Source organism: Mastomys coucha, unplaced genomic scaffold, assembly GCF_008632895.1.
Source record: "Mastomys coucha isolate ucsf_1 unplaced genomic scaffold, UCSF_Mcou_1 pScaffold22, whole genome shotgun sequence".
Lineage (NCBI taxonomy): Eukaryota > Metazoa > Chordata > Mammalia > Rodentia > Muridae > Mastomys > Mastomys coucha.
Window position 1 is genome coordinate 139,557,284 of NW_022196905.1, and position 27,726 is coordinate 139,585,009.

A 27,726-nucleotide genomic window follows, 5' to 3' on the forward strand; every position below is an offset into this window, starting at 1 on the left:
AGCCCTGGCTGTCCTGGAACTCACTCTGTAGACCAGGCTGGCCTTGAACTCAGACATCCACCTGCCTTTGCCTCCCAAGTGCTGGGATTAAAGGCGTGCGCCACCACTGCCCGGCTGAGGTAATTTTCTAAAGAACTTTTTGTCTAAAGGTATAAAAGACCAGAGAAAAGAAATAATACTGTTGGTTGAATGGTTTGGCCCGGGGAGCTCTGCTCTATCCACCCATCTATCCATCCTTCTAAATGTATACATCTGTTTGTGTGTAAGTATATGTGTATGTATGTAAGCATGCATGAATACTTGTGGAGTTCATTGTGATAGACAGGTCGGGTCTGGCCAGAGTGTGGTTGTATGAATGTTTGAATGTATATGTGTCTGTGCATATTTGCCTGCACAGAGCATCTTAATTCTTTTTCTTTCCTTCCCCTCTGGTTCACAAAGAGTTAACCAGTTTATCCAAAGAGACTTCTGGCTGATTCCCCTGAGAAAGAAGAAAGGAGCAAGGATGGAATCCCCTACTGTTTTATGATGAGGTGCTGAACAGTTTCTAGCCTCAGAGGAACTCACAGAAGGCAGGTCAGGTACTGAAGCCCAGTGATGTAGACTTAAGACAAGTAAACATCTTGTTATTATACAGCAACCCTAAACATCTCTTTATGACCATATCGTCCCCCTCCACTGCCTCAAGAAGAACCAACAAGAAATAAGACCTGCAGGGGCTGGCCCCTGGCATAATGTGATTTTTTTTTTTGTTTTGTTTTGTTTTTTTCCGAGATAACGTTTCTCTGTATAGCCCTGGCTGTCCTGGAACTCACTCTGTAGACCAGGCTGGGCTCAAACTCAGAAATCCACCTGCCTCTGCCTCCCACGTGCTGGGATTAAAGGCAGTACCACTGCCCGGCTGGCATAATGTGATTTAATAGTCAGACCAACAAACTCATAAGAGGAGAGAAAGCTGGAGTAACTCAGGGGTGGAGCAACTGCCTAACATGTGAGAAGCCCTGGGTCACAACCATAGCTCCACAGAAGAAAAAAAGAGAAGAAGAAGAAAAAAGTGCTGAGTATGTCACTAAGGGTGTGGAAGCCCTAGGTGCAATCCCTGTAAAGCTGCCCTACGTGGGATTAAGGTTAACCTGAGCAATATAATGAGTCATCAAAAGGGGGGCATCGAGGACTGGCAAGGCACTAAACCTGAAGACCTGAGTTCAATACCTAGAATCTACATGGGAAAAGGAGAGAACTAATCTAGCAAGTTGTCCTCTGATCCCTACATTTGTGCTATGGAATGCAAACACCCCCTCAAATACACATACACAAACAATAAAAACTATAAATAAAACATGAATATATATGTATATATGTACACGTAGATATATAATAAAAATAAGTTTTAAAAAGTGATTACAAGGCGGTGGTGGTACACGCCTTTAATCCCAGCACTTGGGAGGCAGAGACAGGCGGATCTCTGAGTTCGAGGCCAGTCTGGTCTACAGAGTGAGTTCCAGGACAGCCAGGGCTACACAGAGAAACCCTGTCTCGAAAAAAAGCCGAAAAAAAAAAAGAGCCCAACCTAATGCCAGGCATGGTAGCATACACTTTTAAATGGTTGTGAGACACCTTGCAGGTGGACTGGGGACTGGACCCAGGTCTTCTACAAGAGCAGCCAATGCTCTTAACCCCAGCCCCCTTCGTTGTAGTTGCTTATTTGTCTGTTGGTTTTTTGAGACAGATTCTCACTATGTAACCTTGGAAGTCATTATGTGGATCAGGCTGGCCTCAAACTCCGAGATGCCTCCCGGGTGCTGGGATTAAAGGCATCCGTGGCACTAACTCACCCACCCACTCTTTGGTTTTGACAGGAACCTACACAACCTGGGCCAGGGCACCATTGGACACCCCAGCTTATCTGAGAGAAGTGTGCAGACAAGGAAGGCTGAGCACCAGGTGGGCAGACCTCGTAAGGGGCCAACGCCTACTAGGGCAAGGTCTTGGCAGCCTTTCCTAAGGAACAGGTGGTATGCCATCCTACTGAAATAAAATGATAACACGTGGAGGGCACCAGATCTCATTAGAGATGGTTGTGAGCCACCATATAGTTGCTGGGAACTGAACTCAGGACCCCTAGAAGAGCAGCCAGTGCTCTTAACCTCTGAGCCATCTCTTCAGCCCTTCAAACTATAACTGTTAATGTAGATCAGCTAGCCTCAAACTCACAGAGACCTGCTAGACCATATAATCTTAACTTTAAGTAGTTGTTCTTTCTCTGTTTTGAGGTATGCATGTGTAGGGGGGGTAGTTGTTGTATATGGGTATGTCCATCTATATGTATGAAGAGGCCAGAGGTAAACATCAGGTGTCCTCTCTGTCTTATCCCCTTGAAATAGAGCCTCTCACTGAAGCTAGGGCTAGACCAGTAGCCACCAAGACCCAGCAAGACCCAGCAAGACCCAGCAATCTTCATGTCATTGCTGCTCAAAGAGCTAGGGTTATATACTCAGGACAACGTCCTGAGCACCACGCTCTTCTTACCTTCTGAGCCATCTCCCTAGCCTAAGTCCCAGCTCTTACAGGCTGTGGGATCTCAGGTAAGCTGAGTCTGTGACCCTCAGTTTCCTCCCCTGCAAAAGGGGCTGCCAATGCCTTGAAGAGATGGCTCAGAAAGGACGCGGCACACATGGGCCATTAGCATTGATAGGTTTTGCTCAGATCATGCTACTGCTTCCAAATTCTTTGCAGAGGGAACACAACCTTGTGATCTTGGGTTGTCAATCTACAAACTGGCCAGGAAGCTCGCTGTAAATATGTATTTGGACACAGGGCATCTGGACAGGGTTGCTGTAAAACTGTGGTGAAAACATTAGATGGCAGAACTTAGAAAAACAAAACTCAAAACATCCATGGCAGCAATGCCAACAGCCACTCCCCACATGATTCAGGGATGACCTCTGGGGGATCTGACATGGAATTAGAACAGCTGGGCAGTGAGAGCACACACCTTTAATGCCAGCACCTGGGAGACAGGCAGGCAGAGCTATGTAAGTCCAAGGCCAGCCTGGTCTATAGACCCAGTTCTAGGACAATGAAGAGTATATAAAGAAACCCTCTATCCAAAATGTGTGTGTGTGTGTGTGTGTGTGTGTGTGTGTGTGGTGTATGTTTCTCACTTTGGGCCTAAGTGTACATTCCAGAGTTGTACCTATAAAGGTGCCAGGTAGAGAAGGAGCCTGAGGGATGGGGCTGAACATACACCCAGTGAACACAATGTAATGGTCAGGAACCCAAGATTAGAAGGTCTGAGCAAGAGAGGTATTTTGGGGTTTTGTCTTTACTGTTGACTGTAATGACCTGGGGCCTACACATCACCCTGTGACCCTGCCCCCAAGTTAATTCTCATTTATGATTAATGATGTCGACAGTCAGTAGCTGGGGGGAAGAGACATAGGGTTTAGGTTTCCCGGACTTGGGGGCAGAGGAGGACCACAAGGAAGAAGAAGGTGCAGGAGAGGAGAAAGGAAAAGCTGCCATGGGTTAAGGGTTAAGAGGACACAGCCCTGAAGGGGGCCCAACTGAAGCTAAGAGCAGCCCAGATGAAATATAATAAGTAAATAATAAATAATACCTTGGGGTTATCAATAGAAAAGTAGATTCTAACAGCATGGCGGGTAGGCAGCTGCCCAGCTCTTGTGTTGCTTAAGGTTTATCATAAATACAAAGGCCGTGAGTGAGTCTTTCATCTGGGAACATAAATGGTCTAAGGTGGGTAGAAGGCCTGGGATTTAAATAATTTCTACAACATTCTTTGCCTTCAGTAGTGAGGCAGTATTTCCAAAAGCCTTTCCATGCTGTCTACAAAACTGAAAAAGAGCATGCCCTGCAATGATGACATGAATGGCAGATATAAAAACACACCTGGCACAGTGGACTGGAGAGGGTGCTGAGTGGTTAGGAGAGCACACTGCTGAGAGGACTTGAGTGTGGTTCCCAGCATCCACTTGAAGTGGCTCACAACAGGCTATAACTCCAGCTTCAGGAGACCATTTCTGGCCTCCTACACACATACATATAATTTAAAAACAAAAGCCAAATTACTGACTTAACACAGGCTGGAGTTATCACAAAGAAAGGAGCCTCCTTTGAGGAAATGCCTCCATAAGATCCAGCTATGGGGCATTTTCCCAGTTGGAGATCAAGCGGGGAGGACCCAATGTGGGTGGTGCCACCCCTGGGCAGGTAGCCTTGGGTTCTATAAGAAAGCAAGCTGAGCAAGCCAAGGGAAGCAAGCCAATAAGGAACATCCCTCCATGGCCTCTGCATCAGCTCCTGCTTCCTGACCTGCTTGCGTTCCAGTCCTGACTTCCTTTGGTGATGAACAGCAATGTGGAAGTGTAAGCTGAATAAACCCTTTCCTCCCCAGCTTGCTTCCTGGTCACGATGTTCTGTGCAGGAATACACACTCTAAGACACCAAGCAAGGCTAACCCTGGGTATCAGGTGAGACTGACCTGCAAAGCTTGCCGGAAGCCTGTCTTCTTGTCCTGGATGCAGCCCGCAAGCAGAAAACAGAAGGTCTCCTCTGTGACTGCATGTCCCCTTTGGATGATTTCCTGGGAAAGAGAAGAAGGCAGTCTCACTCAGAATCTATGGCAAGGCCCATTCTGACCTACTTCAGTACCAGGTCCATGCATCTCTAAGGAACAGGGACCTGGATACAGCCCTGGGACCAGTTAGAAACAGCTCCCAAGTGAAGCACCTAAGTGTCCCCTACACACATACTACCTCTAGGTCTGTCATCCTAGCTCTGTTCCTAGAGGCAAGAGTGTGTGCAAAGCTGACCCCAGCAGCCACTGTACTGGAGGCTCAGTTTCATCATTTGTGCAAAGACACACTGTTGCAGCATTTTCTCTGTCCAATCACATTAGGAGTGACAAGTCTGTGATTGGACAGGAATAGAGAGGTAGAGCTAGAAGTTTAGGAGAAGGTCAGAGGTCAGAGGAGAAGGAAGAGAAATCATCATGGAAGCAGGAGAACAGGAAGACGATCCAGACCCCCTGTGGTTTTAAACAGCCACAGGCAACTACGGTTTTCACAAGGTTAGAATAATTGGGTTAAAAGCATTATCTTTCTCATTTGGCTCTGAAGTTATTGTATTGGCATCTTGTAAATTGTGATCTTATTGATATATAAACCTGATTGGATAATTAAGCCTTAAGAGTCATGTTTCTACTGGGTAACTAGGCGCTAGATGACTGATTGAGGGGTGTGGGGCGTTGCATGGAAGCGAGATGATCTTGCTAGCTGGGAGAGGATAGCAGGAGCCCGCCGGGATATAGTGATGTGGCAAGAGTTTGTGGAGTGATTCCTTTTTAATTATTCCCGCAACAACACACCTTCTAGAATGTCTGAACAATCTTTCAACCATGTATAGGACATGTATAGTTGCCACCAGACTCTTCAGTGTCAAGCTGGGCAAGATGTCCTACCTCGCAGAACCTCCCATCCTTCCACTCAGTACAGCTTGCTCTCCTGCTTACAGCCCACCACTGTGTGACTGAGGCCACAGAAAGGTCCTGTTGGATTTGTGTGTGAACCCCAGCATAAAGCACAGGCTGACTCATTTCTCCTGAACATTCCAGGTGTAGGGAGACAGGTAAGTCTCTCTCTCACACTTGTCCCACCAGACTGACTTTGAAGACGAGGAGAAAAGGGAGCCCCTACCTTGAAGATATCCAGGCACATCCTGAGGTCTGCACACTTGGCGGCCACCTTCAGCAGAGCATGATATGTTTTCAGGTTGAGCTGGAAGTTTTTGGCCTGGAGCTGCTGTCGGAGCTTCAGTGCACTCTGCAGGGCAGAGTCCTTCCAGGGGGACTCCGCACAGACATTGAAAAGAGCTGTGTACGTGGCATCCGAGGGCTCCAGGCCTCTATTCTTCATCTGTTGAGATGGCAGAAAACTGAAGGTGGTTCTAGGAGAACCTGGACACAGAGGTCAGCAGCCACTTTGAAGGCCCCAAGAAAGGTTTGTTATCACATCCAGCTAGCCCAGGAGCTAAGCTTGACCCAAGTGACACCTCATATATCGTATCCAAACTCCTGACTCTACCAGAGGAAATGAAAATGGAGCCTATATTCCCAGAAATGCCAACAGGAAACCATCCTCCTGGGGCACTTGAAAGAATATTCTAGAGCTGGCATACTTGTATCAGGTGCTTCCAACGGCCCTATCCTGAGGCCTTCCCAGCTCACCCTGACCGTCCAGGGTGGGCACAGAGTGGGTCTGTTCTGGGAAGGGGGGACCAGTGTTCACTGACTGACAGCTCACGAGCCAGTGAACTCTCTCAAAAACCAGAGATGGGATGGTTTAGCAAAGTTGTTACAACAATTCATATGTCCTTTTAGAAGTACAGTTTTAGCACTTAAAGTGATGGGTGCATATCTTTAATCTCAGCACTTGGGAGGCAGAGGCAGGCAGATCTCTGAGTTCAAGGCCAACTTGGTGTACACAGTGACTATCAGGATAACCAGTGCTACACAGAGAAAACCCCCTGCCAAAAAGTGAAGTTTTGTCAAACATGTTGGCAAATGCCTCTGTTAGGAGACAGGCAAGAGGATCTCTGAATTCAAGGCCAGCCCCGGTCTATATAATGAGTTCCAGGTCAGCCAAGGCTACACAGTAAGACCATCTCAAAAATAAAAACAAAAACAAGGGGCTGGAGAGATAGCTCAGTGGTTAAGAACCCAGGCTCAATTCTCAGCACCTACAAGACAGCTCACAACTGTCTGTAACTCCAATATCTGGCATCTCCACATAGAAATACATGCATGCAAAATACCAATGTGCTGGAGAGATGGCTCAGCAGTTAAGAGCACTGACTGCTCTTCCAAAGGTCCTGAGTTCAAATCCCAGCAACCACATGGTGGCTCACAACCACCCATAATGAAACCTGATGCCCTCTTCTGCTGTGTCTGAAGACAGCTACAGTGTACTTATATATAATAAATAAATAAATCTTTTAAAAAAAAAACAAATGAATGTAGAAAGGGAGACGCTCCCTTCGCTTTGGAGATAGTCTTTGAGAACTGCACTAGGATACTGACTATGAGGACTAGGGTCAGCAGAGTCTGTGCTGGATCAAGGGTTCCCTTAGCTTCTGGCCCCAGGAAAGGATGGCTTGTTTCTTCCTTGAGTTGTCCTGGGTAAGACTCATTCTTGATTCATTAGGAAACAGAACAGGATGCATGTGTGAGTAGGTGTAGGGTCTGTAGAGAGGAACCCAGACTAACTGGGCGTGGCAGCAGAGAAGTAAGAGCACATGAAGCATTTTTGTCACCTCACTTAATGCCCCTAGATGACCTCAATTTGGACTCAATGTCAACAAGCCCATGCTATCTGCCCCATTGTGTGACATTATGCTCAGGACCTGCACCCAGCATGCACTCCAGAGCTTTGGCCCCCATTCATCTGACCCACACTCACATCATTGAAGAGCCTGAAGGCCTTCTTCAGGTACCCAACGCGCCCGCAGCCCCCAATCAGCACCGTGTAGTTGCACTCCAGAGGCTGCAAGTGTTCTTCCTTCAGCATCTGCCTCTCAAACAGATCCAGGGCCTCTGCAAGCTGGGGAAAGGGGTAACAGGAGAGGGGGCTCAGGACAGCTTCTGAGACATGTAGCAATCCAGGGAGATCGAGCGGAGCACACCCTTGATAGGAAGACCAAACCAATTCTAGGCCACACAGCCTGGGACTCATAAAACATTTCCTCAAAACAAACAAAAAACCTACCCAAATTAAAAGGCCCCCAGAAGAGGGTGGGAGGCAGAGGGACCTTCTGACATGATACAGGGAGACAGCTCCCTCCTCCCTCTGACTGCAAACTTCTGCCCAAAGCAGTCTTTACCCATGTCTAATGCCCCACACCATCCCTGTCTACTGTCCATGCACGCACTCCTTAGTCTTTGTTTCTGTGGTAGTAGTATTGAAGGTCTCACCCAATGCCTGCACATTCTCGGCAGACACTTTACCACTAAACTGAAGACCCCCCCTTTTTTTTTGGAGATCGGATATGACTATGTAGGCCAGGCTGGCCCCAAATTCAGAGTTCTGCCTGCCTCAGTGCTGAAATTAGAGATGGGTGCCATCATACCTAGCTCTCACTCCTTTTTCTTATCTGCTCATTCAAATAACAGCTACTAAGTCCTCCCACGAGCCTAGCAAGGTCTGTTCACTTTGGGAAGGTAGTGTACAAAAGGAAGCCTGCTCATGAAGCTACTGCTCTGGCTGGAAAAGACACAGAAAGAAGTAAGTTGGGCATGACAATGTGTGCCTGTAATTACAGCACAGGGAAAAATGAGGCAGGGGTGTGGGTCCAACCTGGGCTCCACAGCAAGCTTAAGACTAACATAGGCTACAGATAAACCCATGACTCAGAAAAGCCAAGAGAAAATGGTGGTGGTGGGACAAGATGGCTCAGTGGGTAAAGGTGGCTTGCCAGCAAGTCTACCAACTAGAGTTAGGACTCTGGGACAGAACTGATTCCTCTAAATTGTCCTTTGCCTGTCACTTCCTGGTATATGTATGTGCACACAAATACAGACTAACACACTAAAATAAATGGGATTAAAGGGGGAAGGGCTGGGTTGTAGCATAGTTGATAGAGTTTACATCTAACCTGCATGAAGCCCTGGGTTCAATCCCCAGTGCCACATAAACCCACTGTAGCAGTGTACACCTGTGCTCCCAGCACCAGGGAAGTGGAAGCAGGAGGATCAAAGGCTCAGGGTTATCCTTCAAAGCCAGCCTAGGATACATAAGACTCTACCTACAAAATGAAATAAATATGGAGGTTGGAGGGATGGCATCAACTAAGAGCACAGAAACTTCCAGAAGTCCCAAGTTCTACTCCCAGCACCCTTGTCGGGCTGCTCATAGCCAAGTATCACTCCAGCTTTGGGGGATTTAATGCTCTCACCTCTATAGGTGCACAGACACACATATGCATACATTCACATACAGAGGAGAAACAGTGTTGGGTTGGCCCTGGCTGCTCTATATTCAGATGCTGAGCTCTATGCTCCCAACATCAGGTTGCAGTGTGGACATGGGGACTGTATTGACCCATGCGCTGTGAAGAATGCTCCCCAGTAATCTCTGAATAACAAAAGGCTGCAGCCTATGACTGGGCAGGGGAGAGAGGGAGGTAGAACTTCAGACTGAGTAGTGGGATCTAAGGTATGGACGAACGGAACTTGCAGAAAAGGAGAGGAGAGTGAAGGAGATCAACATGGGGAGAGATGGACCATGAGCGCGTGATCAGGAGTAGCATGCCCTGGAGACACCCATGAAACAAAGCAAGACTCAGTTGGCAAGTAACAGGAGATTTATCTGGTTATAAATAGACAAGTTGGGTTATAATAGTCTCAGAACCTACCCAGTTTAGGCTTGCAGCTTTTTGATAAAAATGTAAGTGATTAAGAACATGTACTATTCTTGCAGAGGGCCTGAGTCCATCTCCCAGCATCCACATCAGGCAGCTCACTCTAAGGATGCTCCTAACTTCCAGTACATGCACGTGTACAGACATACACAGATATACATGTAAATAAATAATAATAATATTTTTAAAAATACCACATCTGTGTGTCTTTTATTTGGGAGCTAAGTGGGATAGAGTGGGGCAGAAACTCACTTCATCCTAGCACTTAGAAGGCAGAGACAGGTGGGGGTCTTTGAGTTTGAGGCCAGCCTGCTCTACAGAGTGAATTCCAGGACAGCCAGGAGTACTCAGGGATACCCTATCAAAAAAAAAAAAAAAGACAAAAATAAAGTTTGTAAAGTGTTTTAAAAATTATAAATAAATCGGGTATAGTAGTTTATACCTTTAATCCCAGCAGAGGCAGGTAGATCTCTGAGTTCAAGGCCTGTATAGCTTGGCCTATACAGTAAGTTCTAGGAAAGCCAGGAATGCAAAGAGACAGAGAGAGATTCTATACCAAAAAAATAATAAAAACCAACCAAATAAAATAAGCTAGATGTGTTCTAGTCTCCAAGAACAGCTATAACAACTGTTCTAGTCTCCCCGCTCAGCTCAGCTCCCCCTGGCTCAACTGTTTCCTAACAAAATCTTCACAACCTGCCTTCTCACTATGCTAGCCCCCACCCCCAGCTGGCTTTATATATATCTCCTATTCCGTTCCCAGAAATCCAAGGGGCATCCAACACTGAAGGTCATGAGGTCAAGCAGCTAAGAATTCTTAAAGAGCCAGAGACACAAGCTTAAATCACATTACATTCTCAGACCTTTCCTTCCTTGATCAGACGTTTGCACTGCAGGAAGTACCAGTACTGAGTGTTCCTCCGGCCCCGCCACAGTTTGGGCTCCAGTTCTTCCTCCTCCACACCCAGCTCCTTGAGCTGCAGGTTATAGAGCTGGGCTGTTGACTTGTGGAATATTCTCCGGGAGGAGAATTTGTCAGAGAGGGTCCCGAAGCTCTCTTCTTCCTCCTCCTCCTCCTGAGGAGCCACAGTGCTGAGCTTATTGGAGTCAGAACTGAGGCTGCTCATTGTCTTCTGGCTGCCTCTGCCCAGGGGCAGGTGGGAGAAGGAGCTACAGAAGGCAGCCCTCAGCCATACAGGTCCCCCCCTGCCTCCTGTCCATCGGGTAGACCCAAGAAGATCCAGGTGTTGAAGGACAGACAGTCCTATGGGGTGGGGACCAGAAAAGAGCCGGGAGAGTCTTAGGAGGTCCATCACTGGCTGCCTCGAGCCCCTGCAGCCTGGAATCAAGAAAAAGAAGGAAACTACATCAGCCTTCATGTAAACGTCAGAAAGGAAAGGCAAAATGTAGTCACAAGGGTGGGCTCTGAGTTAGGAAGTCCTGGCCCCGTTCAGGGTGGGGAGTAGGAGATGGGCCAAACTTACTATCTCAGCAAGTAGCTGCATAGAAAAGAGTCAGAAATTCAGGGTCATCCTCAGCTATAATATCAACTTCAAGGCCAGCCTGGGCTTCATGAGATTGTCTCCAAAAAATAAGAGTAAGGTGTGATGCACCATGCCTTTAGCCTCTGCACCAGGGACACAGTGGCAGGAGGATTTCTATGAGTCAGCCTGGTCTACAGAGTGAATCCAAACTAGTCAGGGCTTCCTAGAGATCCCCAGTCTCCACGACAACAAAGGCCCCAGAGAGTCTCGGCTGATAAAGGTGCTTGCTGCAGAGCTTGGTGACCTGAGTTTGATTCCTGGACCTACTTGGTAGAACTTGTGGTGCAAGCTGTTCCCTGATCTGCACATGTCGGGACACGTGTGGTGTGGAAGGCACATATATGCACATGCTCTCTCTCACAGAGCTCCAGCCTCCCATCCTAGCATTCTATTTTTATTAGGCTGTGCTGGGCTAGAGAGTTCAGCCTGCTTATTTTGAATCCCTTTAATAAAAAAAGCAAAACAGACAAACAACAAAACAAAACAAAACATAAAAACAGAGCAAATAGGTATGACAGTTGTTTGTTTGTTTTATTTTGTTTTTGTTTTTCGAGACAGGGTTTCTCTGTGTAATCCTGGCTGTCCTGGAACTCACTCTGTAGACCAGGCTGGTCTCAAACTCAGAAATCCGCCTGCCTCTGCCTCCCAAGTGCTGGGATTAAAGGCGTGATCCACCACAACCCGGCTGGTATGGACGGTATTTTAAAGTTTAGCTCTACTAGGTTGATTCACTCTACAGGGTCTGCAGACTGGCTTCGAACTTCTGATCTTCCTGCCTCCACTTGCCACTTACTGGAATTACAACTACAAGTTTATGCGGTGCGGGGCAAGTACTTTACCAACTGAGCCACACCTCCAGCCCCCTTTCCCGACTTTTAAACGTCTGCATTAGAGATACACCCACAGAGAGACCTAGGGCCCTATGGTTGCCCCTTGCTTCCCTCTCCCCAGGCCTTCAGATCCTACGTTTTCTCTTCTGACGCCCTAGCTTGGACAAAGTCCCTCAGGTCCAATTTCGGCTCGGCTTCCGAGTTTCCCATGAAGGTTGAACAGAAACTCACAGTGAGCGTTCTAATCAGCGAGCTCCTAGTAAGATGTCCTCAGAGTCGAGGGACCGCGGCAGCAGAGACACTGTTCCTGCTCTCAGCACACAAGGCGGCGGAGATCCCGCGCAGGCGCACTCGCTTCGCCGCCTCACGAAAGTTGCCGAACCGAAAGAAACGGGCGATCGGCCAGCGGCTGGTCATGCCTTAAGGGGGTGGCATGACTCTGAGCTCTATTGGCTGAGTCTGGATAGGGGAAAAAGGGCCGGCGCGGGCTCAGGCGCTCCCGGCATCCCTCGCGGGGCGGCGGCTGCGGCGGCGGCGGCGGCGGCGGCGGCGGCAAGCGAGAAGGGGACAGGGAGCGGCAGTGAGGTGCGAAGAGCGGCAGAGAGACCTGAGGGGGAGCTGGGCCCGAGGCCGCCGCCGCCGCCATGCAGGAAATCATCGCCAGCGTGGATCACATCAAGTTCGACTTGGAGATCGCTGTGGAGCAGCAGCTTGGGGCGCAGCCGCTGCCCTTTCCCGGCATGGATAGTGAGTGCGGGGCCCGGCGGGTGGAGATTCAGATTCTGACCAGAGGCTACCCCAGCCCTGGGCCCCGGAACCCTCACTCTCGCCTAGTTCCTCCGCTTCCGTCCTGAGACTTCCCGATGCCACTTGAACTCGGGAGACCTTTCCTTGGATCCTTGATCCCCGGGGACTGCTCCGTGGCAATCCTCGGGACAGCAGGACTGTGTCGGTTGTTCGCGTAATTCTTCAGTGAACGCTTGTTATCCTGAAGTGGAACTCCCTTCTCCCACCCTGCTCCAACTACAGCAAAGTCTTAGAATGTCGCCCATTTCCACTTCTTAGAGTGCTCCTTTCTACTTTCGTTAGAACTAGGCGCCAGAAGAGTATGAGGGTCTCTCACTGTCGAGGACTCCAAGTAGACCCTCATATTCCAGGCTTGCTTGAGTCTAACTCCTGGGAAATCCTTCCTTGTCCTGGAATTTTCCGTTTTTCTCACTACCCCACCTCCTGTCCCAACTCAAACCCCCCAGGGAACCTTTAGCCGGAGCAACATTTACTGTCCTTACTGTCCCTCTTCACATGGTGGTTTTCCTATTCTGGTGGGATATATCTATCGTTTTGGGGAGCCGCTTCAATTCAGACGTAACTGTCCTCTTTGGCCAGGTCGTCCTTGCACATATGTCTTCTCTTAAGCACTAGGCTTTTACTCGGATTTGATGGCACCACCTTGAGACCATGCAACATTTGTGTGGGGCAATAGATCCACAAACCTGTGGAGGCAAGTGTGCACTTGAAGTGAAAATTAGAGTTTCTTTAAAAAACACAGAAATAGCCGGGCAGTGGTGACGTATGCCTTTAATCCCAGATCTCGGGAGAGGCAGAGGCAGGCGGATTTCTGAGTTCAAGAGGGCTACATAGAGAAACCCTGTCTCGAAAAAAAACAAACAAACAAAACAAACAACAACAACAACAAAACCCACATACACAAAATAGGAATATGTTTTTATTTTAATTCTAGGTGTGAGATCTGGGGCTGCTTCATATTTTCCATAGCAGCTGACTATGATTTGCATCGTTCCTTAGCAGGCATGTGTTAGTACCAGAGGCAGATAGTTTTTTCGATGGTGTGGCATTTGGAATTTGGAGGACTCTTAAGAGGGTATATAAATGCTAGGGCCCCCCAAGAGTGCCAGTTGTTAGTTGGTCGAGGGTTATTAAGTAGTTGTGCACAAAAAAGAAACAACAAGAAATTAGGTATCCTGACGGCAAAGACCAAACTTGCTCCCTAATCAGCAAGAAGCAGCCTAACAATGACATCACCCCCCTTCCTCCCCTCTATCCTTTTTTTCTTTCCTATCTAGTATTAGGGGGTTGAAAGGGTGGAAGAAGAGGAGTGGAGAAGGGTGGAAAATAAAAGGATACATAAAGTAGCCAAAGTCTCCCTTGGAGAGCTGGGGTTGTGCATAGCATGGGTACCTCTCAAGCTCAGATCCAGACTTGGTGGGTACCTTGCTGGGCTCTGACATACCCAACATGACCGCAAACAAGAAGTGAGTGCCCGGGCACGTACCATTTCAGCCACTCAGTGATGGCTCTTGCCTTTAATCCCAGCACTCTGGAGGAAGAGGCAGGCAGATCTCTGAAAATGATGCCAGACTGGTCTACAAATCAAGTTCTAGGATAGCCAGGGCTGTTACACAGGGAAATCCTGTCTCTGGGAAAAAAGAAAAAAAGAAAAAGGAAAAGGAGAAGAAATAAGACAGAAAGAGATGCTGCCTCTGGTTTTTGTTTTAAGTTTAATGTTTTCTGAAAATGCATGTTGATGCATCAGTGAAAACTATGTATAAACCCAAGATTTGTTCTACAATCATGGCTGATGAGTTTCTGGACTCGCTGACTGCTTCCACATTCTGACTCTGTAGATTTACTCCCGGAGTTGGCTGCTCTTCTGGGGATGAATGGCCTTGTCCCTTTGTAATTCCATGTAGACATTGCATATTAAGGGCTGGCCTGCTTGATCTTCCATTATATTCTTCCACTAGGCTAATGTCTAAAGAGGCACCTGCCTGCTCTGGAATCTTCCCTGCTCAGAGGCCTCATCTAGTGATTGTTATTTCCTGTGAGACCATTCATTCCTTCTCTCTGTCTCATACTAATATACCTGTAAATTAACCCCCATGGGAGGTCTGAGCTGGGGGTAATTATTTCTCTGATCTTGCGTTCCTTCTTGTCCTCTCCACCCATTCTTAAATGTCTTGAAAGCTCTTGACTTCCAGGAGGTTCTCAGATGTTTAGTCCCACAGTACAGTCATATTTCACAAGTTTGACTAAAACAAGTGGCTTTTGCTTTGAGACAGGGTCTCACTGCATTGCCCTGGCTGGCCTGGAACTAAATATGTATAACTGGCCAGCCTGGAACTCAGAGATCCACTGTGTCTGCCTCTTGAGTACTGGGATATAGCACCGTGCCAGGGATGGATGGGCTTTGTGGTGTTTTGCCAGCTCACTACATCTTGGAGCTTCTGTTGATAACTGGGTCTTTCCTTTTACAGAGTCGGGGGCTGCTGTCTGTGAATTCTTTTTGAAAGCAGCTTGTGGCAAAGGTAAGAGACCCTTGACTTCCTCATATCCTTCCTGTGTTGTGGATTGTTTTGATCTTGTTTGTATTTTGATGTCAATTTTGTTTTGTTTTTTTTTTTTCCTTTTTAAAGATTTACTTACTTATTATATGTACGTACACTGTAGCTGTCTTCTAACACCCCAGAAGAGAGCATCAAATCTCATTAACGATGGTTGTAAGCCACCGTGTGGTTGCTGGGATTTGAACTCAGGACCTTTGGAAGAGCAGTCAGTGCCCTTAACTGCTGAGCCATCTCTCCAGCCCCTAATTTTGTTTCTTTAAGAGAGTTTGTTTTCGGGTGGGTGGATGGGTGGGTGGGTAAGTGGATTTGTGGGTGGGTAGATATATGGATGGGTGGACAGATGGATTGGTAGATGGATGTATGGATGAATGGGCAGGAGATTTAGATAGTCAATCATGACAGGCAGATAGCAGGGGGTTTTTAAAAAAAAGAGAGAGAGAGTTTGTTTTCTGAGTTCAAGGCCAGCCTGGTCTGCAGAGTGAGATCCAGTGCAGCCAAGGCTACACAGAGAAACCATGTCTCAAAAACACAAAAAGAAAAACCAAAAAAGAGAGGCTGTTTTTGATGAGCAGTCTATCATGTATTTAGGTGATTTTATGTGAGTTTTTTCTTTATTTTAATCAGTTAATAAAAGTTAGAGCCTATGATTGGGCAGTGGAAGGGAAAGGTGGGACTCGAGGTTTGAGAGTGGGAGGAGGTAGAAAGGAGAAAAGGATAAGAAGGGAAGGGGAGAGGACTGAAGAAGAGGAGGAGGAAGCCATGAGAAACCACAAGTAACAAGAGATCTTATAGCTGGGGAATAAGTTAGTATGGTATTAGGTCTGCCCAATGTAGGTTTATAGATTATAATTATAATAAAACTGGATTGTATATTTTTTACATGGGCCTATTGAGGTTAGAAATTCTAGCTACACCCTGCCCCTACTTGGCCCTCTAGCAGATTTAGAGGCCACTGGGTATCTATTTGTATTACCTTCAGTTGTATTATATTGTAGATGAATGTTCCTAAATGAAGCCGTGCCTTAGATAGGCAAGGAGGATGTTAGACTATGGTACCCAAAACCTAAACACAGACTGAGCCTGCCTAGCTTAAAGGTTGCCTTCTTTTGTTACTTTTCCTTCTTATGGAGAGGAGGGCATAGAGGCTTGCAGGGACTTCTCATGATCCCAGAATTACATGTACCCATGCCCAGTGTCTGAATACAGACTTTTTTTTTTTTATTAAATTTCAGTGTATGCAAGCTCATTATTCCTCAATGGCTTCCTAGTCAAAGACTGGACAACTCTTTCTTCTGGGGCCTCGTCAACACTAACCAGGCTTCAACAGAGGCTGTGTGAGCCTAGCTATCCACTGATTCATAGGTGTTTATGGGCAGGACCTTATGTGTCAGAAGCTTAAATAGGGAACACAGACTCAGAGCAAGGGATGCTCTGAGTGGATGGACTAGTCCCGTGAGTCTGGCCTGCACAGTGCAGTTACTTGCTGAACAGTAGTCCCTGGAGGTGGACAACAGCTTGACTTCATGGTTTCTGGTCGGGATATCATTCCCTCATTGGGTCCTGATCTCATTCTCACATTTACTCAGCTATTCTCCCCTCTGACCGTTAGGTAATTACACAGATACAAGCAGGCTGGGTCCTGTTGTGGTTTTTTTGTTGTTGTTTTGTTTTGTTTTGTTTTGTTTCCTCAAACTTTAATAAAATTATCCTAGGCTTCTTTTTTCTTTCTTTCTATTTTAGAGACAGAGTTTCTCTGTGTAGCCCTGGCTGTCCTGGAACTCACTCTGTAAACCAGCCTGGCCTCGAACTCAGAAATCCGCCTGCCTCTGCTTCCCAAGTGCTGGGATTAAAGGCATGCGCCACCACTGCCCGGCTATGTCCTAGGCTTCTTTTTAGTTCATCTTCTAAATCTTGTATTAGTAAGACTAAGAATTCCAAAAAGGAACCCCAGTTTCCCAGATAATATATGCCACACACTATGGGTCTCCCGAAATTCCACCAGGAATGTGACCACTCACCTATTGCTAGGAAGACACTCGTAATTCATGGCACTCTAGCCGTCCCATAGCTGGGAGCCATATACATGTGCTGATCAATCACAAACTTTAAAGTGTAGTTCCTCAGCCATACTGCTGCTCACTCAAATGCTCAGCAGCCACACGAGGCTAGTGGCTGCTCTACTGGATAGTGAAGATGTAGGCCATTAATTCATTAGGGCAGGGCTAGTCTCATCTTCATCAGTCACAGACAGACTCTCAGCAGCCCTTCCAGCAGTCATGGCCAGCCTCCATTACATTCACAGAGGGTAGCCGTCTCCCATGTGGGTGGGACCTTCCCTGCTGCAGGACACTGTCACAGCTCTGCAGTGATGAGGCTGATTGTCTTCTTGAGGCTGCAGAGCACTTTGTAAGACATAGCCTGCTGGGGTCCAGGATACTAGTGGCCCTTTTTATCCCATAAGGCTGCTTACCCTTTTGCCACCCCTCCACTTCTTTATTTCCAGTACCCATGGACCACTAGAACTGTTTGGTTTGTTTGTTTAAGGAACCAGCTCATCCACCCCTCCCCCCTTCAAGGCTTATTATGTATATGTCTTAATACTAATGTCTGTGAAATTATGACATGATATTTTAATGTTTTGTTTTTTTTTTTAAAGATTTATTTATTTATTATATGTAAGTACACTGTAGCTGTCTTCAGACACACCAGAAGAGGGCATCAGATCTCATTACGGGATTTGAACTCATGACCTTCCGAAGAGCAGTCGGTGCTCTTCCCCACTGAGCCATCTCACCAGCCCTGTTATTATTTTTGTTGTTTTGAGACAAGGCCTTGCTGTGTAGTCCTGTGCCCTGGAACTCACTATGTAGACTAGAGTGGCTTTAAACTTACAGAGATCCACTGCCTTCATCTGTAGAGTGCTGGGATTCAAAGTGTGTGCCACCAGCTGAGCAGTAGTGGCACAGGCCTTTGATTCTAGCACTTTGGGAGGCAGAGGCAGGCGGATTTCTGAGTTCGAGCCCAGCCTGATCTACATAATGAATTCCAGGACAGCCAGGGATGTACAGAGAAACCCTGTCTCAAAAACAAACAAACAAACAAACAGACAAACAAACAAAAAAAGTATGTGCCACCATTACCTGGCAGTTCTTGTTGTATTTTTCCAAAATACTTTAAACTCAAATACCTGGCTATTAAATTTAGAGTAGGTCTAGAGATATGGCTCAGTGGTTAAGAGCTCTTCCAGAAGACCCAAGTTCAATTCCAAGCACCCACATAACAATTCACAACCATCTGTAACTGCAACTTCATGGGATTTGACAACCCCCACCCCCTTTTCTGTCCTTTGCAGACACTGTAGGCACATGTAGTACACAAACAGGCAAAACATTTGTTTGCTGGTATTCTACCTAGATCTATATTGCCTTCTCCAGAGACACCTCTGCTGGTTTCGGGTGGTTCAGAGAAGTGTAGGGTGACAGCTCCAGCTTTCCCTAGGTCCATTTCCACCTGAGCCTGTATCTCTCTTCACTCTTCTGGCAGGGGGCATGTGCCCATTCCGCCACATTAGTGGTGAGAAGACAGTTGTGTGCAAGCACTGGCTGAGAGGATTGTGCAAGAAAGGGGACCAGTGTGAGTTCTTGCATGAATATGACATGACCAAGATGCCTGAGTGCTACTTTTACTCCAAGTTCGGTAAGGCATGTGGAATCCTGGGAGGCTTTGCTAAGAGCCAAGCCCCAGGGACCCAAGTGGCTGCTCAGGGACCACTGCATCTCTCTGTTTCTCTTATCTTTCCAGTACTTGGGCAGAGCCTGGCAACCTGAGCTGGTTCTACAGTAAGGGGGTGTTATCATTCTCTGCAATAACTTCATGTCCTTGTGGTACTTCAGAGTTTGGAGCACTTTGGGACATTGAGTGAGCAATCCCAATGAGCAAGCAAGAGGCTGGCTGGAAACTGTCGCAGTATGGCGGCCTTACCCCTGCAATCCACATCTCCTGGCATAGTCACTGCTCACCCCCAGCCTAAAGTTTCTGCCATCTCTCTGGGAACGTGATCTTAGACAATAGCATGGCTATCCCAGCAGTCCTCAGAATAGCAAGTCTAGGGCTGACTATCTTCTGGTAGAAGTAAATCTACACTTCCCATGAAATTAAGGTTGCTTTGAGTGCTAATTAGAGACCAAGAGGCCAGCCCCTCCTGTTTGGGGTGGCTCGAATGGAAAAGCAAGGCAGAGTGGACCTGGTACAGAACTTAGTCCCCAGGGATCTGCTCTGGCCTACCATTAGGGGTGTCTCAAGAGGTTCTGATGGTCAGCCTGAGGGCTTCTGTGTTTCCAGGCCCTGTGCACTGCCAAAAATGTCAGAAGGCTTCCAGAGGCTATGTGGTGAGCTGGGTTTCACAGCACTGTTACTAGAGGAGATGCTGGTTGTTTTAGTATCATGAGTTTTGGTGTTTTTGAGTCTGGGTCTTGCATTATACCCTACATTGGTCTGTAATTGACGATGTAGATCTGGGTTGTCTTGAATATTGAATGAACCTCCTACTTCTCTGAGTCTCCCAAGTGCTGGGTGACAGGTGCGAGTCACCATGCTCAGCTTTGGGTGCTGACTCCTTAGTTTCTTTTCTTTTTTTTAGGATGTGTACTATTGGTGATAATGCTGCTTGGTTTTTGTTTTGTTTTGTTTGGTTGTTTTTTGAAGCAGTCTAAGCTGAGGGGTCAAAACACAGACAGAAATGGGATGCAGGCTTCCTTCTCAAGGTCGTCCCATCTACCACATCCATACCATTACCATTTCCCACCTTGTCACATAGCAGCATGGATAGGGCCACCCTCGGCAGCTATCTTGGGTTGCCCCTCTTTTATGCTGATAGCCACAGACCAGGCATGCTCCCATGTCTCTAATGGCCCCTTCACTTGCCTGTCCTTTGTAGAGCAGTCTGCCTTGTGTAGCTGTTGACAGATGGGCCAACTTGTGTTGAGGATCCTCTCCCTCTGGGTCTTAAAAGAACAAGCCTTTCCTTGCCTGCTAGAGTTTTGCAGCAGTGGCCCAGACTCAGTTGGGAAACTAGGGGGATAACAGGGAGTTGGTTATGGAAAATACTATGAAAGAAATGAATAGAAGCAATACACATCTCAAAATTGACTTGAGCGAAGTGATCTGCGAAAGTCTCTGAGGGCAGTCCTGAGCTGGTGGCTAAGAAGGGGCCAGTGGAGGTGAGGATTCATCTTGAGCAGCAGGAAGGCCATCGTGGCTAGGTGAGGAGCACTGGGGCTTTAAGCAAAAGGGCTGGCTGGGCATTCCTCTGCACTGTATGTGGGATGTGTTAGCTGTGATTGCAGAGTGCAACCTGGAGGTGCATCCTCATGTTGGTCCACCCAGCCCAATGTCCTGAGAGGTGCTGGTCAACACATTATCATCAGCAAGGTGTATCCATGCCACAACACAGACCCAGCCTTGAACTCCCATAGAGTCCACCCAATGTTTCTCAAGTTAGAGTTCTTTAGATCTTCTGTGTCACTGCTCATACAGTGAAGAGTTGGCAGAATAGTGATTTCCTGGTCTCAATAGATGCACTTAAAATATCTAGTCTCACAATACCTTGGGATGTTCCAGGCCAAGCTGAACTAGTACCCTCCCAGTGGCAGTGATATGTGTGAAGGCAGGACTTGGCACAGCCCCACAGACTTTGCCCTTGGCCATTGCATGAGCAAGCTGGTCCTGGACACTAGAACCACCTGATCCCTTTGGTTTGGGAGACAGTTCCATGAGGCCATATGTACACATTTCCTGCAGGGGAATGCAGCAATAAGGAATGCCCCTTCCTGCACATCGACCCTGAATCCAAGATCAAGGACTGCCCTTGGTATGACCGCGGCTTCTGTAAGCATGGTAGGTGACAGCAGGCCTCCTCAGGCTCACCTGATCCCAAGGCTGGATCCTCTTGGGGCATAACTTCCCCTGCCCTACCTGGCTCAGCAAAACCTGACCTACCGTGGCCAGTGAGGTTCTTGATTTATTTATTGTTTTCCTTATGACAGGGTCTCACTGTATAGCCCAAGCTGGCTTTAAACTCAGTCCTCTTCTGTTAGTCTCCTATGTACTGTGATTACAGGTGGGCGCCACCGTCCCCCGCTGTGGGGCATCATCCTACTATCATTTCCCCAAAGCCTCCCAACAAGGCTGTGATACGGTGTTCCCGCTTGCACTTCTGATGAGTTCAGCATGGAGAGTGCAGCACACTGTCCCCTGTGAATAAGACATGAAGCCAGCATTTGAAGCCACACTCTGGCTCTGTACCTCAGGCAGGCTGAGCAGGGTTGGCTGGTAATGGGACACTTACACATTGCCTCACAGAAAGGCCATCTGAACAACCTCAATGCTGGGCTTTGCAGGTCCCCTGTGTCGGCATCGGCACACCCGGAGAGTCATTTGTGTGAACTACCTTGTTGGATTCTGCCCTGAGGGACCATCCTGTAAATTCATGCAGTGAGTATCCTGGGTACCAGCCTGCTGCTGCCCTCTGGGTGGTCCCTAAGTGGGGCTGGGCTGGAGTCTCTCGGCAGCATCCACCCTACAGGCTGGGTAGAACTGAGAGGTGGGAAGGAGCTACTGCTATGTCTGCTGCTGCTGATTCTGCTTCTAGAGCCCAAAGGCAGCTCTGCCTAGCCCAGCCTTTAGCCTTCTGTGAGCTGTGGGCTACTGGGGAATCTACAGGGCCACTGCAGTGGTAGATGCTATGGGCCCTGTGTACTAAAACAGCTCTCATGTAATACCTTTGCAAGTCACTTAAGGGAATTAGGGACTCACTGCTGGCCCTGAGCTTGGTGTTCCATATACAGTAGTACATGGATGGAAGGCAGGTGGAAGAGAGAATGATTGTTTCCCACATACAAACCCCTAGGTTCAGGGTTCAATCATTGCTGTTGGTGGCTAATGGTACCTGGTCAAGTGCAAAGACATTTGGACCTCTGAAGCTGGGTTCTTCTTGTCCCACAGGATTAGCATCCTTCTCCTAGGTCTATAACATTAACCTTGAGAGTCTAAGGCACATGTGTCACATGGTAGTTGTAGTATGGGCTTCTGTCTAAAGTTCCATGGGGACTGTAGAGAGCCTTCCCATCCACTGCTGCTTTGGCTGCATTACCCAACTTGCAGCAGTTGTAATTTGCCTGGTTTGTCTTGTGGTCCTTGCCTTACTGAGGGCAAGTAGCCCCCTGCTCCTAGATGGGAACCCTGAGGTACTGGCATCTCTCCGGTCCAGGGATAGCTGTTTGTAGATGAGCATATCACTGAGTGCTTCTGTGCATCATAGGAGTTTTACTCTGCTGGACTGCACGGGGCTTTTATACATGTGCCCTCTCCTGCACAGCCCAAGGACCAGAACAGCATGCCTTCTTTTAGGACAGCACTTGCCCAAGAGCTCCACCATTTTTTTCTGCCAGGCCTGCCCTGTGTCCCAAAGTTAGAATTGCTTTTTTTGCTCAGAGGATAAGTGTGGTTTTTCTAAATATTACCTGACCCTAACTCATCTCATGCCCTGTCTTCCTTTCTGGCCAGCCCTCGATTTGAACTGCCCATGGGAACCACTGAGCAACCCCCACTACCACAACAGACACAGCCTCCAACAAAGGTATTGTACCCTGCTGCCTCCCTGGCTACACTGTCCTGCGGAGATGGTCTCATTACCCACTCTGTGTGAGGTCTATTGTAGACCCCACCTGGGGGCCTTATGAAGAGGGCAAAGGGGGAGGCAGGAGAGAGGGGATGTACCCTCTTACTCCAACAGAAAAATCAGGGCAAAGCAGTTTTCTTGTTTTAGAGATCAAGGGTTGTGAGCCCCAGAGCCAGTGGGAGATGGATCCATGTAGCAGATGTAGGGCTGTGCTCAGTTGTGGCTCAGTGGTATCTGCCTTGGGAGCTGGGAGCAAGAGCAGGGGGACTGGGCCAACATTGGCTGCTCTTGCTTCTGAGTCAGAACCTTCCCTTTACAAAGGAGGAAACGTGGCCTCCCGGAGGGAGGGATTTACCTGAGGGCACACTGCCAAGCAGTGGCAGACATAGGAGCTGATTTCTGGCAAGTGCCGGCATGGCGCCGGTGGTAATTATCCAGTAACAAACAGGAATAAAGGACTATCCAGACCACAATTCAGTCAGTGTGTCCCACTAAGCACAAGGAAAGGCAAATGTCATGGACAAAGGGGATGTCCAATAGTGCTCAAACCAGGGCACCCTAGGCTTAAAAATGGGAGTGGGTCTGGCCTGCATGACAAGCAGGGTCTTTAGCAGGTCTACGTAAGCTAAACTTCAGTTTGCCTGACTGGATTTTAAGTCAGGTACCACGCACGTCCCCTTTTGGTCCTTTCCAGTGCCAGAGCCTGAAGGGCTTGCACAGAACCCTACCTTCAGGTGGCACCAAGCAAATCAGACTTCCTGAAGAAAGCCAGATGGCCCGTGGCATAGGTGCAGCTAGTAGCCTCTGGGTTCCTAGCTCTAGCCTCATATTTCATGGGTCAGAGCCAAGATCCCATCTGGTTGGAGGTGGACTTGTTCTGGAATCCCTACCTAAGAGCCACACTCCCCTTTCCATGACTCCTAGAGGAGGGCCCTCTCAGCCCCTAGACTGCAGGCCAGCATATCAGGCTCCAACTGTTTTTCTGTGACTGTTGCTCGCCGTGTAGGCTGCTAAACATCTGGCTGAACCAAGCGTTCATCCTGACCTGAAGCTAGAACCTCAGAAACAAAAGTAAGGCCTGATCATGCCCTCAACCCCACTGCCCAGAGACTTCCTCTTGTCTCTTCCATGTTTGCTTTTCTACTTTTAGTTCTCGTTTTTGTGTGTCTGCATGGTGTTTTTCGGACAGCAGCTCCTGCCATCATCACCAGAACTTTCTTTTCGGCCCACTTTCCTGGGGCAGGCCATTGCGGAAGCCCTCTTCCTGCTGATTATGCAGGAGAGGTCCCGTCCTTTTTTTTCCTGTCCCCATTGGTAGTCCGCGTGCACGTGTTTTCCGCAGTAAAACCGTGTTGTGTAACTCTTTCCAGCAAAGTAACAATCCGCCATTACAAAGGTCGTCCTCCTTGATCCAGTTAACGAGTCAGAACTCTTCTCCCAATCAGCAGAGAGCCCCGCAGGTCATTGGGGTCATGCAGAGTCAAAACAGCAGTGCAGGCAACCGGGGACCCCGGCCACTGGAGCAAGTCACGTGCTACAAGGTGAATGCCAGGGGCGGGGTGGGGCGGGTGGGGCTGGGCCGGGCGGGGTCTCCAGTCAGTGGTCACTACCTCTCTCCACAGATGTGTGGTTGTTTCTGGACAATAAGAACGTTTTTTTGTTATTGCTGATTTACAGAGTAAAGAAAGGCAGGCCATCCTTCCTCTCCTGCTGAGACAGCATGGAGGAAGGTGTACACGTGTTATTTAATAAGTACATTGTGCTTTGAAACGAGAATTTTCAAAAAGGGTGAAGTGATGTTCAAAACAGCCATGTGTGCATCCCAAAGGAGCAGGACAAATCTTTGGGCCCATGCTCAGGGGAATTAGACTAGGAACACACCCCAACCCATACAAGAAGACGAAGACTCTCAAGGAAAGTCGGTCTCATGAGGATTTGTAGTAGCTGGGTAGCCCTTACATGAGTTTGGGCTTATATTTGCATCTTTGATGAGAGCTAAAAAGTTCAAAGCTTGAGGGTGTACCAATGCTGTCTGACAGGAGCAGGCCCCCTCATAATCTGAAGGATGAACTTGTGATTAAAAATCACAAATGTAAGAAAGTGTCCTACACGGTAAATCAACAGTGACATCCATAAGAGGAGTTCAGACACAGGCAGCTCAGTGGATAAGACAGTGGTTGTGTAATTAAGGACTAGAGTTTGGATCCCTAGCACCCTATGAAGGCTAGGTGGGCGTGGCCCAGATCCCTAGAGACAAGATCCTGGAGCTGGGTAAGCCAATCAGTGAGTTGTAGGTTCATTTGAGACCTTGCTTCAGTAGAGGGAAGGAAGACTATGTCACTTTGGTGCCTCCGTGCATGGACAATCAAATAAGTATGCACACACACACGTGCAGAAAAAAATACTAGAGGGAGGTACCTATACAAGCATGCACATGGACTCCTAGGGTGAGCTTAATTCATATACCCTCTTTCTTTGTAGTATCTTAGGCTCATTCCATGGCTGTGCATTGCTGGAGGTATGCAGCCTTGTTTTCTGTTTAATGATCAGTCTTTACAACAAACAGTGCATGGAAGTCTGACCTCCTTTCTCAGTGGCTACATAACCACAGCTTATTTCACCACAGCTGTTAAAAGACTATGTATGGCTTTGTTCTTAGTAAGAGTTGTTAAGTTTTGTCTGATACCCACTGGCATCTGCTTTTTGCTAGGGGTTCGAAGCCTATAAGATGCTTGCGTATATTGTAAGGCATGACCTAAGGCAATGCCACCGCAACCCTGCTCTATCCCAGAGAAGTTTGTATCCTTGGGGGAAGGGAAGGCAATTGCTTAAAGAAAAATCAAAGTAAAAGTATGTGTGGATTCAGGTGCTGTAGGATATGAGAAATATGTAGAGCTTTGAAGGTGGAGCTTTCCTGGTAATTTTTCAAAGATGGCATCCTAAAGTAGCTTAGCTATCATCTTGCTCCCCTCTAGCACTATGCAGCAGTGTCTCCTTTATGATGCAACCAGCTCTTGAGACCCTAACGAATGTATGTGCCCGGTCCTGTTTCATTCTGGTGGTCACACAGCCTAAGGCTGCCTGGCTGCTATCTAGACACTCATCTACACAGAAAGGCAGGCAACTCAGATCTCTGAGTTGAAAGCCAGCCAGAGCTACTGTGAGAAGAGCCCTTGTCTTGGGGTGTGGGGGGAGAGAAAAAGAGAGAATGAGAGCGCGAGCACGCACATGCTGGATACTGAAAATGCCACCATGGAAGCCAGTACAGAGTCGACGTGAGCAGAGTTACATCAAGTTGTGGCCCCTTGCAATTTGCTTAGTGCTAGACCAAGGCTGCTCAGACACTACCAGAGGGTCAAATTAGGATCAGTGACAGCTCTGTCAGGTGACACTGGCAGCTCTACCTCTCCAGGTTGAAAGATTATCAGGTTGCTCTGGCCCTGTGATCAAAGGCTGTTCTCAGATAGCTTTGACATGTATGCAAGATGCAGGAGGGAAACTTCAGCATAGCTCACCCTCAGTGTTCTCAGCAATGGCACCCTGAATTGGGGCAGGAGCCTGGTGGCTTCTGTCCGGTTGGTCCCTCCTGTCTTCTCTAGGAACCCCAGACATTGGCTCAGAGGTAAGGTGACTGTCCTGCCCAGTGGAGGGGCAGGTGGGGAGCTCTTCAGTGCTGCGGAAGCCCCTGTTGGGCAGGGCTGGGCCCAGTGCAGTGTGGTGGGGCTGGGGAGCTGCCCCATGTCAGCTTCCTCGCCTCTGCTGAGTGTCCTCACAGGCTGTTACTTGGTGGGCACTGCTTTAGTTAGCATCAGAACTCTTGTGCCTTTTCTCATTCCTTCCCCTCCTGTTCCCAGTGTGGTGAAAAAGGACACTACGCCAACAGATGCACCAAAGGGCATTTGGCCTTTCTCAGTGGACAGTGACAGCAGCAACAGCAGCAGCAGCTGGAATCACTGTGGAGCAGCCTGAGGACCCTGCTGCTGGGAGCATGCACTTAGCTGCTGACTCTAGGACTGGCAGGACTCTGGCTGGAGCTGCAGGCATACCTGTCAGGGCTCATTTTGAGGGGCCATGTCTGTCCTTTCATTTTGCTATAATTTTTTTTTTTTAAAAAAAAAAAGGACCATGTGCTTCAGTTGGGTCCCCTGAGCCAGAGTTTGCCTGGACATCAGTGCCTCGTTTTTTTATTTTTATTTTTTATTCTTTTGGACTCCCTGCACACTGCCCTGTTGGGGAGAGAAGCTGGGAAGGGCTACACTTGGTCCTGGGTGGAAGACAGTTGACAGTTCCCCTCAGGGCCTCATTTAAACACCAGCACCTAAAGAGGATGGGTAGATCGTGTGGGGCTGTGGCCAGGTCAGCCTGCTTTCTCCATGTCCTGCTGACGCCTGAAGCTGTGCCTATGAATGTGATTTGAACACAGGAGCCCTTCCTGACAAGCCTGGAGCACCCACTGCCTGGCCTGGCCCTAACTGTGGGAGAGGTGCCAAGCTCCCCAGGCTGAGCTGCTTTTCTGGGCTTGCTTGCTTGTGGAGCACCTATCTGACAGTGCTTCAGGTGCACCTTTAGCCAGTGCTGCAGACCACCTTGAAATAGCTGACCCAGTTGATCTGCGCCTACCTCCTGCCAAGCAAACTCTGTGCTGTCACTCAGACACCTGTGGCATGCAGAGGCCGCCCATCCTTGAGCCTAGAAAATGTGAATCCATCACCTGCAACCTGCTGGGCGAGTGGGCCTATCCAAGTTCGGTTATAAGAATACTTTCTATGAAGTTGATTAAAAAGCTTGTTTTTTAGCCTGTGCTTCATTACTGAAGAGACTCCCAAGGAACAGTCCCCTTTGGCAGATAGCAGTCTCACAGAGAGGTGATTGCTGCT

The 27,726-nt window shown here is 48.1% G+C and overlaps 2 protein-coding genes across 4 annotated transcripts in view; one reads left to right on the top strand and one right to left on the bottom strand.

Moving 5' to 3' along the window:
• LOC116068752 (pentatricopeptide repeat-containing protein 1, mitochondrial) overlaps positions 1 to 12,162 on the bottom strand; it is a 20,574-nt gene extending 8,412 nt beyond the window's left edge. The window contains exons 1-5 of the mRNA XM_031338710.1: positions 12,038 to 12,162; positions 10,296 to 10,771; positions 7,476 to 7,616; positions 5,715 to 5,933; positions 4,502 to 4,603 (exon numbers count right to left, since the gene is read on the bottom strand). Coding sequence (XP_031194570.1) covers positions 4,502 to 4,603; positions 5,715 to 5,933; positions 7,476 to 7,616; positions 10,296 to 10,745 — 912 coding nt within the window. The 5' untranslated portion in view covers positions 10,746 to 10,771; positions 12,038 to 12,162. The remainder of the gene's footprint in view (positions 1 to 4,501; positions 4,604 to 5,714; positions 5,934 to 7,475; positions 7,617 to 10,295; positions 10,772 to 12,037) is intronic.
• Positions 12,163 to 12,287: 125 nt separating this feature from the next.
• Cpsf4 (cleavage and polyadenylation specific factor 4) lies at positions 12,288 to 27,644 on the top strand. 3 transcript variants are annotated; one of them, XM_031338712.1, is made up of 8 exons: positions 12,288 to 12,553; positions 15,082 to 15,132; positions 18,715 to 18,867; positions 20,971 to 21,066; positions 21,570 to 21,663; positions 22,735 to 22,807; positions 24,220 to 24,390; positions 26,704 to 27,644. In XM_031338712.1, the coding sequence occupies exons 1-8, from the start codon at positions 12,451 to 12,453 to the stop codon at positions 26,770 to 26,772; spliced, it is 810 nt and encodes a 269-aa protein (XP_031194572.1). In that variant the 5' UTR covers positions 12,288 to 12,450; the 3' UTR covers positions 26,773 to 27,644. The 3 variants fall into 3 exon arrangements, with proteins under 3 accessions (XP_031194572.1, XP_031194574.1, XP_031194575.1); XM_031338714.1 differs by having other exon boundaries at positions 12,291 to 12,553; positions 24,295 to 24,390; XM_031338715.1 differs by having other exon boundaries at positions 12,291 to 12,553; positions 24,298 to 24,390.
• The last annotated feature ends 82 nt before the right edge of the window (positions 27,645 to 27,726 follow it).

What these genes read in the sequence shown, in the direction of transcription:
- Cpsf4 (XM_031338712.1), top strand. Translation starts at nt 12,451, where the DNA reads ATGCAGGAAATCATCGCCAGCGTGGATCACATCAAGTTCGACTTGGAG. An exon ending in GAAAGCAGCTTGTGGCAAAG is followed by an intron (nt 15,133 to 18,714) that starts GTAAGAGACCCT and finishes CTCTTCTGGCAG; the next exon opens with GGGGCATGTGCCCATTCCGC. An exon ending in AGCAAGTCACGTGCTACAAG is followed by an intron (nt 24,391 to 26,703) that starts GTGAATGCCAGG and finishes TCCTGTTCCCAG; the next exon opens with TGTGGTGAAAAAGGACACTA.